Source organism: Rhinoderma darwinii, chromosome 11 (assembly GCF_050947455.1).
Source record: "Rhinoderma darwinii isolate aRhiDar2 chromosome 11, aRhiDar2.hap1, whole genome shotgun sequence".
In the NCBI taxonomy this organism is placed as follows: Eukaryota; Metazoa; Chordata; class Amphibia; order Anura; family Rhinodermatidae; genus Rhinoderma; species Rhinoderma darwinii.
Genome location: NC_134697.1, coordinates 2,096,373 through 2,113,083, shown reverse-complemented (window position 1 = coordinate 2,113,083; position 16,711 = coordinate 2,096,373). Strand labels below are relative to the sequence as shown.

General features: G+C 52.1%; 1 protein-coding gene across 1 annotated transcript in view; it reads left to right on the top strand.

Annotated features, from left to right (window-relative positions):
• CCDC172 (coiled-coil domain containing 172) overlaps nt 1-16,481 on the top strand; it is a 52,440-nt gene extending 35,959 nt beyond the window's left edge. Inside the window, exons 7-8 of the mRNA XM_075842739.1 lie at nt 15,792-15,879; nt 16,175-16,481. Of these exons, the coding sequence (XP_075698854.1) occupies nt 15,792-15,879; nt 16,175-16,225 (139 nt within the window). The 3' untranslated portion in view covers nt 16,226-16,481. The remainder of the gene's footprint in view (nt 1-15,791; nt 15,880-16,174) is intronic.
• The last annotated feature ends 230 nt before the right edge of the window (nt 16,482-16,711 follow it).

The following is a 16,711-nucleotide window of genomic DNA, read 5'->3' as shown; positions in this document are numbered from 1 at the left end:
CTCGTGCCCGCCCTCTCTCTGCACTCGTGCCCGCCCTCTCTCTGCCCTCGTGCCCGCCCTCTCTCTGCCCTCGTGCCCACCCTCTCTCTGCCCTCGTGCCCGCCCTCTCTCTGCCCTCGTGCCCGCCCTCTCTCTGCCCTCGTGCCCTTCCTCTCTCTCTGCCCTCGTGCCCTTCCTCTCTCTGTGCCCTCGTGCCCTTCCTCTCTCTGTGCCCTCGTGCCCTTCCTCTCTCTGTGCCCTCGTGCCCTTCCTCTCTCGGCCCTCGTGCCCCCCCTCTCTCGGCCCTCGTGCCCCCCCTCTCTCGGCCCTCGTGCCCCACCTCTCTCGGCCCTCGTGCCCCCCCTCTCTCGGCCCTCGTGCCCCCCCTCTCTCGGCCCTCGTGCCCCCCCTCTCTCGGCCCTCGTGCCCCCCCTCTCTCGGCCCTCGTGCCCCCCCTCTCTCGGCCCTCGTCTGAACATACTGAGGACACAGCATAGCAGACGGATGACTAAGCATTATTCAATATTCTAAGCTGCAATACCAGGTACAGCCCATGGATAAGAGAGGTGCTGTTTCTGGGTACAAAAAAGCAAAGCCTGCCTTCTAAGTTCATACAGCCGCTTTAAAGGGTAATTCCCATCATACAAACTAATGGCATATTGCTTCCTGATAATTGGAATTCGACTTCTGGGTCTCCCACCGATCCCGAGCACGAAGGGGCTGCAGCGCTGGTTTATCATGGCAGCCCCTAAGTTTTCTGCACAGCTAGCGGCACCGACCACCGACTGTGCAGGGAGCTGTAGCTGGCACCATTGGCTTGACTAGAGGGGCGGTGTGGCCGCGGGTGGCAGGAGCGCCTCTATGCAGGGAAAACGGTGAAGGGGCTGCCGCGCTAAATCAGCTCCGCGTCTCCTTCATTGTCATCGTCACTGGGGTCCTAGCGATAATCCCTCCCGTTATTTGTGATGCACATACTCCTCTATATGGTTATCTACGGGATATGTCACAAATGTCTGATGGACGCCGGTCCCAGATCTATTAGTCCTACCAATCCCAGAACGGGGTCTCCCCTCCTCCTGGTGAAAGTGGTCGCAGGAGTTACAGGGGTGTTCGCGGCTCGGCTGTTTACATAACCCCCATAGGACAGAATGGAGTGAGCTACGTCTGGTGAGGAGGGTCGGGGGTCACATAACTCTCGTCCTGGGTCTCAGAGCTCGGACCCCCGTCTAGCAGACCTGCATGGCGTTGCTGGTGGGAATGTTTGCAAGTTGCCAATTTCCACACTAAAAATCTCCATGTGACGTAAAACAATGTGATCCCGGGACGTGCGCGGATCGTGCCCGGTGCAGGAAGACGACGCAGAAGTGAATCCGATCTCTGCTCCGACTTCTCCATGTTTTATCTGGTCCTTACATGACGTGGTGAGACTCGACGCCTCGGTATAGGGGAGCGACAGCCGTTACAGGGCGGACTATTGATTGGACGCTCGGCTCTGAGGCCGCCATGTAATGGATCGGAGTCTCCTGTGGGTTCCTCTATAGACTCCACATCTGTAATAACAGGAATTGTATTACTCTCCCTGTATCTACCCCAGCAAATCGAAGACACAAATGTGCGTCTAAGAGACTTCTCCGTTCTGCAATTACCGAGCTCATATACAAAGCAGACGAGCGCGAGGCCGCGAAGTGTCACATATCGAATTACAAGTTTATAGACTGTTCTAGAAAGCGGCAAATTATAAGGAGGCCGAGGAAACCAAACCCAGACCAACAACTCCAATCATTCCTTGTTCTCTCCCTGAGTTACATCGTGTCTTATACACCAATCACATCCACAGCTGCAGTCACAATCCTGCTGTTATATCAGGTCTTCTCCACCAATCACATCCACAGCTGCATTCACAATCCTGCTGTTATATCGTGTCTTCTACACCAATCACATCCACAGCTGCATTCACAATCCTGCTGTTATATCAGGTCTTATACACCAATCACATCCACAGCTGCATTCACAATCCTGCGGTTATATCGTGTCTTCTACACCAATCACATCCACAGCTGCATTCACAATCCTGCTGTTATATCGTGTCTTATACACCAATCACATCCACAGCTGCATTCACAATCCTGCTATTATATCGTGTCTTATACACCAATCACACCCACAACTGTATTCACAATCCTGCTGTTATATCGTGTCTTATACACCAATCACACCCACAACTGCATTCACAATCCTGCTGTTATATCGTGTCTTCTACACCAATCACACCCACAACTGCATTCACAATCCTGCTGTTATATCGTGTCTTATACACCAATCACACCCACAACTGCATTCACAATCCTGCTGTTATATCGTGTCTTCTACACCAATCACACCCACAACTGCATTCACAATCCTGCTGTTATATCGTGTCTTATACACCAATCACATCCACAGCTGCATTCACAATCCTGCTGTTATATCGTGTCTTATACACCAATCACACCCACAACTGCATTCACAATCCTGCTGTTATATCGTGTCTTATACACCAATCACACCCACAACTGCATTCACAATCCTGCTGTTATATCGTGTCTTATACACCAATCACACCCACAACTGCATTCACAATCCTGCTGTTCTATCAGGTCTTATGCTGCATTTCAAAAAGCTGAAACTTGTATTTGATGGTATATAACTCTGCTTTCCTGTCTTGCTATATAGTCTAATGTTATCTCAAAGTTTTGTCAAAGTGTTTGATCGTTGTTAAGTTTTATGATCATCCAGACCTGCTAGTTTGTTTGTTTATCTCTGCAGAGCTTTTCACCTCATGTGTCTAGTTGATTTGATTAATAGCTGAACGAGCTTAATTAGGCCTAGATCTGAGCACCTACTCCCCTATAAATTTAGATGTAGCATATGGGGAAGGCACTCGTGCAGGGGGGCACGACGACAGAAGTCATCTCTGTCTAAGTGTCCTGGCAGTTACACATGGCAGTTACACACGGCAGTTACACACGGCAGTTACACACGGCAGCTACACACGGCAGTTACACACGGCAGCTACACATGGCAGTTACACACGGCAGTTACACACGGCAGTTACACACGGCAGTTACACACGGCAGTTACACATGGCAGTTACACACGGCAGTTACACACGGCAGTTACACACGGCAGTTACACACGGCAGTTACACACGGCAGTTACACACGGCAGCTACACACGGCAGTTACACACGGCAGTTACACACGGCAGTTACACACGGCAGTTACACACGGCAGTTACACACGGCAGTTACACACGGCAGTTACACACGGCAGTTACACACGGCAGCTACACACGGCAGTTACACACGGCAGTTACACACGGCAGCTACACACGGCAGCTACACACGGCAGTTATACACGGCAGCTACACACGGCAGCTACACACGGCAGTTACACACGGCAGCTACACACGGCAGCTACACACGGCAGTTATACACGGCAGTTATACACGGCAGCTACACACGGCAGTTATACATGGCAGTTACACACGGCAGTTACACACGGCAGTTACACATGGCAGTTACACACGGCAGTTACACACGGCAGTTACACACGGCAGTTACACACGGCAGTTACACATGGCAGTTACACACGGCAGTTACACACGGCAGTTACACACGGCAGTTACACACGGCAGTTACACACGGCAGTTATACACGGCAGTTACACACGGCAGTTACACACGGCAGTTACACACGGCAGTTACACACGGCAGTTACACACGGCAGCTACACACGGCAGTTACACACGGCAGTTACACATGGCAGTTACACACGGCAGTTACACACGGCAGTTACACACGGCAGTTACACACGGCAGTTACACATGGCAGTTACACACGGCAGTTACACACGGCAGTTATACATGGCAGTTACACACGGCAGTTACACACGGCAGTTACACATGGCAGTTACACACGGCAGTTACACACGGCAGTTACACACGGCAGTTACACACGGCAGTTACACACGGCAGTTACACACGGCAGTTACACACGGCAGTTACACACGGCAGTTACACACGGCAGTTACACACGGCAGTTATACATGGCAGTTACACACGGCAGTTACACACGGCAGTTACACACGGCAGTTACACACGGCAGTTACACACGGCAGCTACACACGGCAGTTACACACGGCAGTTACACACGGCAGTTACACACGGCAGTTACACACGGCAGTTACACACGGCAGTTACACACGGCAGTTACACACGGCAGTTACACACGGCAGCTACACACGGCAGTTACACACGGCAGCTACACACGGCAGCTACACACGGCAGCTACACACGGCAGTTACACACGGCAGTTACACACGGCAGTTACACACGGCAGTTACACACGGCAGCTACACACGGCAGTTATACACGGCAGTTATACACGGCAGCTACACACGGCAGTTATACATGGCAGTTACACACGGCAGTTACACACGGCAGTTACACACGGCAGTTGCACAGGGTCAGTGACAGGTAAGCTGCATTACCAAACCAGACAAACTAGCCCACGCTCTCAATATTAGATTTCTAACTATCTGTAAACAAACATGTTTGCCACCGCTCTCATCATTATAGCTGCTCTTGGTTTTCAATCCTATCGCCCATTTAAGACTTGCCCAAACACAGTCCGCATCAGTCCTTCTATCCTGGCCTCACCCATGTACAGCTCCCATTCACTATTCACTTTCCTCAGTCAACTTAACCCATCTCATCCCACTGCCCAACATAAAACACGCTCTCATAAATCACAGAACCATCTGCTGTCTCTCTGCATTCTCCTGCTACTAGCTGCAGGGGACATCTCTCCCAACCCTGGGCCTCCCTTTTCTTCTGCCAAGCTCAATCACTTACCTGCCACACATAGAAACCCTGCAAATCTTCTTGCCATTCCTTGTAGGTCTTCTCCTGTCTCTTTTAACTGTGCTCTCTGGAACTCTCGGTCCGTGTGCAACAAACTCACCTTTATTCATGACTTATTCCTTTCTAACTCTCTCAACCTTCTGGCTCTTACAGAAACATGGCTACACCTGTCTGACACTGCTTCCCCTGCTGCTCTATCTTATGGTGGTCTCCAGTTCTCTCATGCCCCCAGAACTGAGAACAGGCAGGGTGGAGGAGTAGGTATACACCAGACCTGAGAACAGGCAGGGTGGAGGAGTAGGTATACTTCTTTCCCCACACTGCACTTTCCAGGTCATTCCCCCGGTCCCCTCACTCACATTTCCCTCTTTTGAAGTCCACACCCTCAGACTCTTTCACCCTTTTCCCCTCCGAGTGGCAGTTGTCTACCGCCCACCGGGCTCACCCCGCCAATTCCTGGATCATTTTGCTGCCTGGCTTCCACAATTTCTATCCTCTGAAACACCCACTCTCATCATGGGTGACTTCAACATCCCCATTGATAACCCAATCTCCTCATCTGCCTCCCAGTTTCTATCTTTAACCTCGTCCCTCGGTCTGTCACAACTTACTAACTCTCCTACACATGAAGACGGGCATTCACTTGACCTGGTCTTCTTCCGGCTCTGCTCAGTTTCTGACTTTATTAACTCTCCTCTCCCACTTTCTGACCACAATCTTCTCTCCTTTACTATCAAATATTCTCTGCCTCCTCAGGTCATCCCTACGTATCAGACATACAGAAATCTACATGCCATTAACACTGTGAAATTCATAGACAGTCTACAGTCCTCATTGTCCCCTATCTCTTCCCTCTCCTGTCCCAATCTGGCTGCCAAACTTTATAACAACACTCTCAAAAATGCATTGGATGAAGCAGCCCCCCCTACACTCCGAACCACCCGACAAAGACGACGACAACCCTGGCACACGCCTCAATCCCGCTTTCTTCACCGGTGCTTGAGATGTGCCGAACGACTGTGGAGAAAATCGCATTTGGATGCAGATTTCCTCCATTACAAATTTATGCTCAAAACTTACAACTCTGCCCTTCACCGCGCCAAACAAGTCTACTTCACTTCTCTCATCTCCACACTATCTAATAATCCAAAACGCCTCTTTGATACTTTTCACTCCCTCCTTAGTCCTAAAGTGCAGACGCCAATCACAGATCTCAGTGCTGAAGACCTGGCCAATTATTTTAAAGTTAAAATTGACAACATCCGGCATGATATTATCTCCCAGTCCCCTAGTAACATGGATCCCCTTCCCCCCCACACTCCCTCTTCTTCACTCTCAGCATTTGACCCAATAACTGAAGAAGAAGTCTCGAGGCTCCTCTCTTCTTCTCGTCCTACTACCTGCCCTAGTGATCCTATCCCCTCACACCTCCTCCAGTCCCTCTCCCCAGCTGTCACTAGTCACCTCACTAAAATATTTAACCTCTCTCTTTCCTCTGGTATCTTTCCCTCCGCTTTTAAACATGCCATTATAAACCCATTATTGAAAAAACCAACACTTGACCCATCCAGCGCTGCCAACTACCGACCAGTCTCTAATCTGCCCTTCATCTCCAAACTCCTGGAACGCTTGGTCTGCTCTCGCCTTATCCGCTATCTCTCTGCTAACTCCATTCTTGACCCCTTACAATCTGGTTTCCGCACTCTACACTCCACAGAAACTGCCCTTACTAAAGTCTCAAATGATCTCTTGGCGGCTAAATCGGACGGTAAATCCTCTCTCCTGATTCTTTTGGATCTCTCTGCAGCCTTTGACACTGTAGACCACAAACTCCTACTTAACATGCTCCACTCTATTGGCCTCAAGGACGCGGCTCTCTCTTGGTTTTCCTCCTATCTCTCTGACCGCTCATTCAGTGTGTCATTTGCTGGTTCCACTTCTTCTCCTCTTCCCCTTGATATCGGGGTTCCTCAGGGATCAGTCCTAGGTCCGCTCCTCTTTTCTCTCTACACAGCTCCTATTGGACAAACCATCAGCAGATTTGGCTTCCAGTACCATCTCTACGCTGATGACACCCAATTATATACCTCTTCCCGTGACATCACCCCTGCTCTAATACAGAACACCAGTGATTGTCTGTCCGCTGTCTCTAACATCATGTCCTCTCTCTATCTGAAACTGAATCTTTCTAAAACTGAGCTCCTTGTGTTCCCACCATCTACTAACCTCCCTAAACCTGATGTCTCCATCTCTGTGTGTGGCACTATCATCACTCCTAAGCAGCACGCCCGCTGTCTCTATCATCACTCCTAAGCAGCACGCCCGCTGTCTCGGGGTTATTTTTGACTCAGATCTTTCCTTTACTCCTCACATACAATCACTTTCACGCTCCTGTCATTTTCACCTCAAAAACATCTCCAGAATCCGCTCTTTTCTTACGGAGGAAACTGCCAAAACTCTCATTGTTGCTCTGATTCACTCTCGTCTTGACTACTGTAACTCATTACTAGTCGGTCTTCCCCTCACTAAACTCTCCCCTCTCCAATCTATCCTCAATGCAGCAGCCAGGCTCATCTTTATGACCAACCGCTACACCAACGCCTCTAATCTGTGCCAGTCACTATACCAACGCCTCTAATCTGTGCCAGTCACTATACCAACGCCTCTAATCTGTGCCAGTCACTGCACTGGTTGCCCATCCCCTTCCGAATAAAATTCAAACTTATTACTCTCACCCACAAAGCTCTCCACAGTGCTGCACCTCCTTACATCTCCTCCCTCATCTCTGTCTACCACCCTACTCGGGCTCTACGTTCTGCCAACGACCTTAGATTAAAATCCTCCATAATCCGAACCTCCCACTACCGTCTCCAGGATTTCTCTCGTGCTGCACCCGTCCTCTGGAATGTGCTACCCCAGACAATCAGATTAATTCCCAATATCCACAGTTTTAAACGTGCCCTGAAAACACATCTATTTAGACAGGCCTATAAAATTCCCTAATCTGACTCCTTTTCATGGCCCTCCTTATAGATCAGTCATCAGAATAAGATTCCCTCACACTCCTTCTCTTCATGTCCGTCATACACGGATAGTGGCTGGTGACCGGCTCATGCAGCTTTATGTTACCACCGCATGTGTATAAAAATGGCCGGACCATTGTACAGAACAAACACTGTTACACTTTGTGTCTCCCTTATATCCTCATAGATTGTAAGCTCTTGCGAGCAGGGTCCTCCTCTCCTCCTCTCCTCATAGATTGTAAGCTCTTGCGAGCAGGGTCCTCCTCTCCTCCTCTCCTCATAGATTGTAAGCTCTTGCGAGCAGGGTCCTCCTCTCCTCCTCTCCTCATAGATTGTAAGCTCTTGCGAGCAGGGTCCTCCTCTCCTCCTCTCCTCATAGATTGTAAGCTCTTGCGAGCAGGGTCCTCCTCTCCTCATAGATTGTAAGCTCTTGCGAGCAGGGTCCTCACTCCCCAGGTTTGAATTGTAAATTAACTTTGTCACTATGTAATGTCTGATATTGTTTTCATGTTCCCTCTACATTGTAAAGTGCTGCGTAATATGTTGGCGCTATATAAATAAAGATTATTATTATTATTATTATTATTCACTCTCATCCACGCTGCAGCTCCTGTTGTGACTGGATTATAAGACATGATGTGATAGCAGAATTAGGATTGCAGCTCTGGGTGGGACTGTTGCTTATGACCTGATGTAACAAAATAGTGTCTGCGTAAAACATAATGCGACAGCAGATTTGTGACTGAAGCTCTGGGTATGACTGGAGTATAAGACATGATGTGACATCAGATTTGTGACTGCAGCTCTTGGTATGACTGGAGCGCGGGACAAGACGTCCCTCAGTATTACATTCTCGTTCCCGCGCAGTTAGTGGCAGCAGAGCGTTTATTACCCTGAAATCCGTTTCCTTTGGTGGTGGCGCCTGAAGACCGTTCTGCCGCTCCCCGGCGGACCCCTCGCCACGGTCTTTAGTGCCTCATTTTGTCATGTGATCTCTCCCGTCCCTGCCTGTCATTATCTCCCGGGCTCCGGCTCTGACCAGTCGCTTTTGTGTGCGCAGGAGACGGAGCGGATTTTCCATTCTGCGTATGTTCACACGGCTTATTTTCTGCCGTAAACGTCCCGAAAAACGGCTGAAAAATCGGAATCCGACGCCTCCAAACATCTGCCCATTGATTTCAATAGGAAATACGGCGTTCTGTTCCGACGGGGCGTTTTTTATGTGGCAGTTTTAAAAAAAATGGCTGCGTAAAGAAAAGTCAGCGAAAAAGTAGCGCATGTCACGTCTTGAGTCGTTTTTCATTGACTCTATAGAAAAACCGCTCCACGAATTACATCCGTAAATAGTGCGTGTGAACATTCCCTCACAGCTCAGACCTCGCTGATGGTTCTGATGTGACCGGCCACAAAGCAAAGTCATCACTGGAAGCAGCGAGACTGAAATGAATCTGCGCTCCCTATAAATCACGTCCGGGAACAGACCCGCCAGACCTGAACCGATGCCGTACACCCGTGATGGATCGCCGGAGGGCCGCCGTTCTAGCGCATTTCACAAATATTTGCAATTTAATTTTATGTTAAGTTTCATAAGCAGAAAATCTCAATCTTCAGAGCCGCGTTTTTCATGCCAAATGAGTTTCTGTAATAGCTGCTGTTCCCCTTACTGAGAAGTATATGTGACGCCGCTCCTCCTGTATATGTGACGCCGCTCCTCCTGTATATGTGACGCCGCTCCTCCTGTATGTGTGACGCCGCTCCTCCTGTATGTGTGACGCCGCTCCTCCTGTATGTGTGACGCCGCTCCTCCTGTATATGTGACGCCGCTCCTCCTGTATGTGTGACGCCGCTCCTCCTGTATGTGTGACTCCGCTCCTCCTGTATGTGTGACGCCGCTCCTCCTGTATGTGTGACGCCGCTCCTCCTGTATGTGTGACGCCGCTCCTCCTGTATATGTGACGCCGCTCCTCCTGTATATGTGACGCCGCTCCTCCTGTATGTGTGACGCCGCTCCTCCTGTATATGTGACGCCGCTCCTCCTGTATATGTGACGCCGCTCCTCCTGTATGTGTGACGCCGCTCCTCCTGTATGTGTGACTCCGCTCCTCCTGTATGTGTGACGCCGCTCCTCCTGTATGTGTGACTCCGCTCCTCCTGTATGTGTGACGCCGCTCCTCCGGTATGTGTGACTCCGCTCCTCCTGTATGTGTGACTCCGCTCCTCCTGTATGTGTGACTCCGCTCCTCCGGTATGTGTGACGCCGCTCCTCCGGTATGTGTGACGCCGCTCCTCCGGTATGTGTGACGCCGCTCCTCCTGTATGTGTGACGCCGCTGCTCCGGTATATGTGACGCCTCTCCTCCTGTATGTGTGACGCCGCTCCTCCTGTATGTGTGACGCCGCTCCTCCTGTATGTGTGACTCCGCTCCTCCGCTATGTGTGGCGCCGCTCCTCCGGTATGTGTGACGCCGCTCCTCCTGTATGTGTGACGCCGCTCCTCCTGTATGTGTGACTCCGCTCCTCCGGTATGTGTGACGCCGCTCCTCCGGTATGTGTGACGCCGCTCCTCCGGTATGTGTGACGCCGCTCCTCCGGTATGTGTGACGCCGCTCCTCCGGTATGTGTGACGCCGCTCCTCCGGTATGTGTGACGCCGCTCCTCCGGTATGTGTGACGCCGCTCCTCCGGTATGTGTGACGCCGCTCCTCCGGTATGTGTGACGCCGCTCCTCCGGTATGTGTGACGCCGCTCCTCCGGTATGTGTGACTCCGCTCCTCCGGTATGTGTGACGCCGCTCCTCCGGTATGTGTGACGCCGCTCCTCCGGTATGTGTGACTCCGCTCCTCCGGTATGTGTGACGCCGCTCCTCCGGTATGTGTGACGCCGCTCCTCCGGTATGTGTGACTCCGCTCCTCCGGTATGTGTGACGCCGCTCCTCCGGTATGTGTGACGCCGCTCCTCCGGTATGTGTGACTCCGCTCCTCCTGTATGTGTGACGCCGCTGCTCCTCCAGTATATGTGACGCCGCTCTTCGTGTATGTGTGGCACCGCTCCTCCTGTATATGTGACGCCGCTCCTCCTGTATGTGTGACGCCGCTCCTCCGGTATGTGTGACGCCGCTCCTCCGGTATGTGTGACGCCGCTCCTCCGGTATGTGTGACGCCGCTCCTCCGGTATGTGTGACGCCGCTCCTCCGGTATGTGTGACGCCGCTCCTCCGGTATGTGTGACTCCGCTCCTCCGGTATGTGTGACGCCGCTCCTCCTGTATGTGTGACGCCGCTCCTCCTGTATGTGTGACGCCGCTCCTCCTGTATGTGTGACTCCGCTCCTCCGCTATGTGTGGCGCCGCTCCTCCGGTATGTGTGACGCCGCTCCTCCTGTATGTGTGACGCCGCTCCTCCTGTATGTGTGACTCCGCTCCTCCGGTATGTGTGACGCCGCTCCTCCGGTATGTGTGACGCCGCTCCTCCGGTATGTGTGACGCCGCTCCTCCGGTATGTGTGACGCCGCTCCTCCGGTATGTGTGACGCCGCTCCTCCGGTATGTGTGACGCCGCTCCTCCGGTATGTGTGACGCCGCTCCTCCGGTATGTGTGACGCCGCTCCTCCGGTATGTGTGACGCCGCTCCTCCGGTATGTGTGACGCCGCTCCTCCGGTATGTGTGACTCCGCTCCTCCGGTATGTGTGACGCCGCTCCTCCGGTATGTGTGACGCCGCTCCTCCGGTATGTGTGACGCCGCTCCTCCGGTATGTGTGACTCCGCTCCTCCGGTATGTGTGACGCCGCTCCTCCGGTATGTGTGACTCCGCTCCTCCGGTATGTGTGACGCCGCTCCTCCGGTATGTGTGACGCCGCTCCTCCGGTATGTGTGACTCCGCTCCTCCTGTATGTGTGACGCCGCTGCTCCTCCAGTATATGTGACGCCGCTCTTCGTGTATGTGTGGCACCGCTCCTCCTGTATATGTGACGCCGCTCCTCCTGTATGTGTGACGCCGCTCCTCCGGTATGTGTGACGCCGCTCCTCCGGTATGTGTGACGCCGCTCCTCCGGTATGTGTGACGCCGCTCCTCCGGTATGTGTGACGCCGCTCCTCCGGTATGTGTGACGCCGCTCCTCCTGTATGTGTGACTCCGCTCCTCCGGTATGTGTGACGCCGCTCCTCCTGTATATGTGACGCCGCTCCTCCTGTATGTGTGACGCCGCTCCTCTCCTCATCCCTGACTTCTCTCTCTTACCTGACCCCCACCTCGTATATGACCTCTCCTCGTACACCCCGTACCTGACTTAGTATGTTCACGCAGTAGCAAAATACGTCTGAAAATAAGTTTTTCCCGGCGTCTTTTACGGACGATACTGGAGCTGTTTTTCAATGGAGTCAATGAAAAACTGCTCCAAAAACGTCCCAAGAAGTGACATTCACTTCTTTTTCGCGTGCGTCTTTTTATGTGCCGCATTTTGACAGCGATGCGTAAAATGACATCTCGTGGCAACAGAACATCATAAGACCCATTGACAGCACTGGGCAGATGTTTGTAGGCGTAATGGAGCCGTTTTTTTCAGGCGTAATTCGAGGTGTAAAACGCCCGAATTACGTCTGAAAACAGTGCGTGTGAACATACCGTTAATCTCGTATCTGATTTCATTTCGTTCCTGGCCTCCCCTCATATCTGACCTTACCTTGTCCCTGACCTCTCCTCATACCTCACCTCATCCCTGACCCCCACCTCGTACCTGACGCCCACCTCCTAATTGACCTCTCCTCCTACCTGACCTCTCCTCCTACCTGACCTCTCTTACCTGACTCCCACCGTGTACCTGATTTTAATCTCGTATCTGACCTCGTGTCGTACCAGATTTCGTTCCTGGCCTCCTCTCATACCTGACCTCTCCTCCGACATGACCTCTCCTCGTACTTGACCTCCACCTTGTACCTGATTTAATCTTGTATCTGACCTTGTGTCGTACCAGATTTCATTTCGTACCTGACCCTCTCCTCGTACCCGGCCCTCTCCTCGTACCCGGCCCTCTCCTCGTACCCGGCCCTCTCCTCGTACCCGGCCCTCTCCTCGTACCCGGCCCTCTCCTCGTACCCGGCCCTCTCCTCGTACCCGGCCCTCTCCTCGTACCCGATCCTCTCCTCGTACCCGACCCTCTCCTCGCACCCGACCCTCTCCTCGCACCCGACCCTCTCCTCGCACCCGACCCTCTCCTCGCACCCGACCCTCTCCTCGCACCCGACCCTCTCCTCGCACCCGACCCTCTCCTCGCACCCGACCCTCTCCTCGCACCCGACCCTCTCCTCGCACCCGACCCTCTCCTCGCACCCGACCCTCTCCTCGTACCCGACCCTCTCCTCGTACCCGACCCTCTCCTCGTACCCGGCCCTCTCCTCGTACCCGGCCCTCTCCTCGTACCCGGCCCTCTCCTCGTACCTGGCCTCACCTCTGCATGGACTCCTGCTGCTGACCTGGTGTTTTACTTTTTATTCTCTATCCCAAATCCCAGACTACAAGAAATGTTTCATATGAGAAATAGAATGTTTGGTTGCTAATCCTCAAACATGTTGCCGGGAGCAGGAGATCAGTCTTGCCGTCCTTTATCATGGATTTTCCGGTTTTATAGCAGTGTGTATGTGAAATCTGACCCCCCCCCACCTCCGCGGCGCCAAGTTAGATCACAGATTTTCATTCTGAGGATCCCAAAACAATGAGCTGATCATGGGGGTCCCTGCTGCTTGATCATCTGTCCTGGCTGGGGGACCCTCCCCTCTATTACATGTCTCTATATGTAAACCCTTGAAGCCCCTGACCTGAGATCCCTTACCTCCCCCACTATACGCCGGCCCTCCAGCTTATGTTCTATACTCTGCATCACTCTGATGTTCAGCTATTGCATAAAGCCGCAGAGATTAGAGAGAAAAGCAATTGTGAGATGATTAGATCTTAAGGTAAAACACGATGAAAACATTTCAGGAATCATTTTATATGTAAAACTGCGAAATTATGCGAAAACATCACATCAGCTCCTGTAATATAATATTCACAGCCGTTCTATAGACGCATGATCCATGGAGTCGGAAAACACTGATTCCTGTATCTGGGGCCAGACAAGGGTCTCTATGGGCTCCTGGGGCTATGAGGGGCCCCATTCATATTCCATATTCTAGACCCGCCTTTTTCTGCTTTTAGCCTCTCCCTTTAATTGGCAGCCACAGTGCCGCTCATCCGTGCCAGCGTCTATGCGGTTTATGGACTTGGAGGTGACGACCACTGTTATGACAGATTGGTCTGATGACATCAGGAGGCTGGTGCTGTGGTCAGTGGCATAGATGGGGGTGGGGGCTGGTGCTGTGGTCAGTGGCATAGGTGGGGGCTGGTGCTGTCGTCAGTGGCATATTTGGAGCTGTGGTCAGTGGCATAGGGGGAGCTGTGGTCAGTGGCATAGGTGGAGCTTTGGTCAGTGGCATAGATGGGGGTGGGGGCTGGTGCTGTGGTCAGTGGCATAGGTGGAGCTGTGGTCAGTGGCATAGCTAGGGCTGGTGCAGCATGTATCTTGGGTTCTGGGGAGGGCGCCAACAAACTACTTTGCCTTGGCCAAGTTATTGAGACAGGACTAACGCAGGGAACTGCCACTTTGCCCCGGCTCTAACTGAGGCTTTGTCTCTGAGCAACAATGTCCCGTGTCACCAAGAGCTTCCTGTTCCAGTGTCACTCAGTGTAACTCAGAGGGCGATCAGTGCCCATGTCCGCTATACTTCACCGGAAGTTCAACTTTAGGATGGCTAGGTGTGCCCTGCGTCAGAACATGGCCAGTGCTGGGCAATGTGCCACATATGTCTGATAAACCTGCTGGCGCAGCCAGTGTTTAGGGGGCACCATGGATGACACGGTGAATTGTGGTTGGAATGTTGGCACTGTAGTTGCTATTGGAACTAGTATGTGGGACTGTAGTTGTTATGGGGGCAAAGTGGGTGTCAATAGAGTATTGTAGCTGTTGGGGAATTGTGGCTTTAATGGGGACATGTTGGATGTCATAGGGGCATTCGATGCATTGTGGCTGCCATGGGGGTATTGTGGCTGCCATAGGGGCATTCAATGCATTGTGGCTGTCATGGGGGCATTATGGCTGCCATAGGGACATTGTGGCTGCCATAGGGGCATTGTTTGCATTGTGGCTGTCATGCGAGGTATATGGTGTAAAATCTGCATTGGCACGTCACAGCTGGAAGAGGCTTTTCTGCTGCTCTGGGTGAGATGGAAAAAGACGGGGAAAGTGACTCCAATCAATTAACACGTCACCTGTGAGTCACCGGTCGTAATGTGTATCGTCTTCTTGCCCCTGGTCAGTCCTGGAGTTACCGGTCCGGTGTATTGTGGTAATATTACGGCTGTGGTCTTTATATTTCGAGGTGTCCTGTACTTATGATGGGGCAGAATCGGACTAGAGGGACACAGGTTTATGGGGGAGACATGTAAGCAACTTCAAACACCAGCCGCTCCTCGGTTAATAAATGTCCCAAGATGCCCGGGTGCAGGGTCTTGTCTATACCAAGTACAGGGCGTGCGCCACAGTTACATGCGCTTTACACATATTTTACATTAACCCCCCACAGGGCGGCATCCAAGAGAAGTTATAAAATGTGCCAAGTTTACACGTGCGCCATTTCTGCCACTACTTATTGCTGTAAACATCGACTATTAGGCGGTGCAAGGAAGAGAAGCGCCAAATACGTTATTCCATGTGCGTAGTTTAGAGAAGTGCTGGTACGATCCGCGCTGTCTCCCCTTTAGGTGCTTTCTCACTGTTTTTGTCAGCGGTGGCGTGAGAGGCGCCGGCCACGTCTGTAGCGCTGCGTTCCGCCGCCTCGTGAACCTCTGTTTCTTTGCACTCAGGCTGAAGAAAGATCTGGAATCCTACAAAGAGGAGAACATGGAGGGCGCGTACGAGGCGCTGCGCACGCAGATCGCATTCCTGCAGCAGGTACGTCCCCGCCACTGAATAATGCGCTGTCGCTGCAGTCACCGTGGCAGCGGTTCTTTATTTTTTTGCATTTTGCTGCAGATTGATTGCGGCTTCACAAGACTAATTGTAGGGGAGAGGCTGGGCGGCGGATTGTCCCTTCAGCTGCCCATACACTTAGCAGAGCTGAACACTGGACCGCCAGCTATTCCTCGCCGCTCCGCCGTACACATGGAGCTTGTCTTGTCAATGGAGGGAGGGGGATGAGCCGCCGCTGTATACAGTATATAACCATGTCTATGTTTCCTTCCTGTAGCAGCTCCGCGATGTCCGCGGTGACAGGACCACGCGGGACACGTCTCCATAGACACCGTGACATTCTCTCCCTGTGATCGGCGCCTCCGCCCTGACCGTGTTCAGTCTCCTCGCTGCGCTTTCTTTTATCGCTCACTTTAGGCCGTTCCATTAAATTGAATTATTAATAATTGTTGTTGCCGTACATTAGGAGTTATAGGTACCGGGGATCGGTTTTGGCGTTTATGCCGTTTATTGGCAGCACAAATGTTCACTTTGCTGTAAATGGTTATGACTTTGCTGGAGGAATAAATGTTCTATGGCTGCGAGTTATTGATGCGCTTCTCACTAATGTAACGTATGGAAACTAATTACAGGACGACAAATACTCTGCCCTCATTATATACAGGGCCACGGCGACTAAGTAACGCTCCGCAGTAAGTCACCCCCCCCCCTCCCGGCAGACGGTGACGCGGCTGCCTGTCATGATGTTACACACCGGTTAGCAGCGAGGATGAGGAGAAGTGAAAGCCGCTCTGCCCTTATTCCTTGTTCTGTC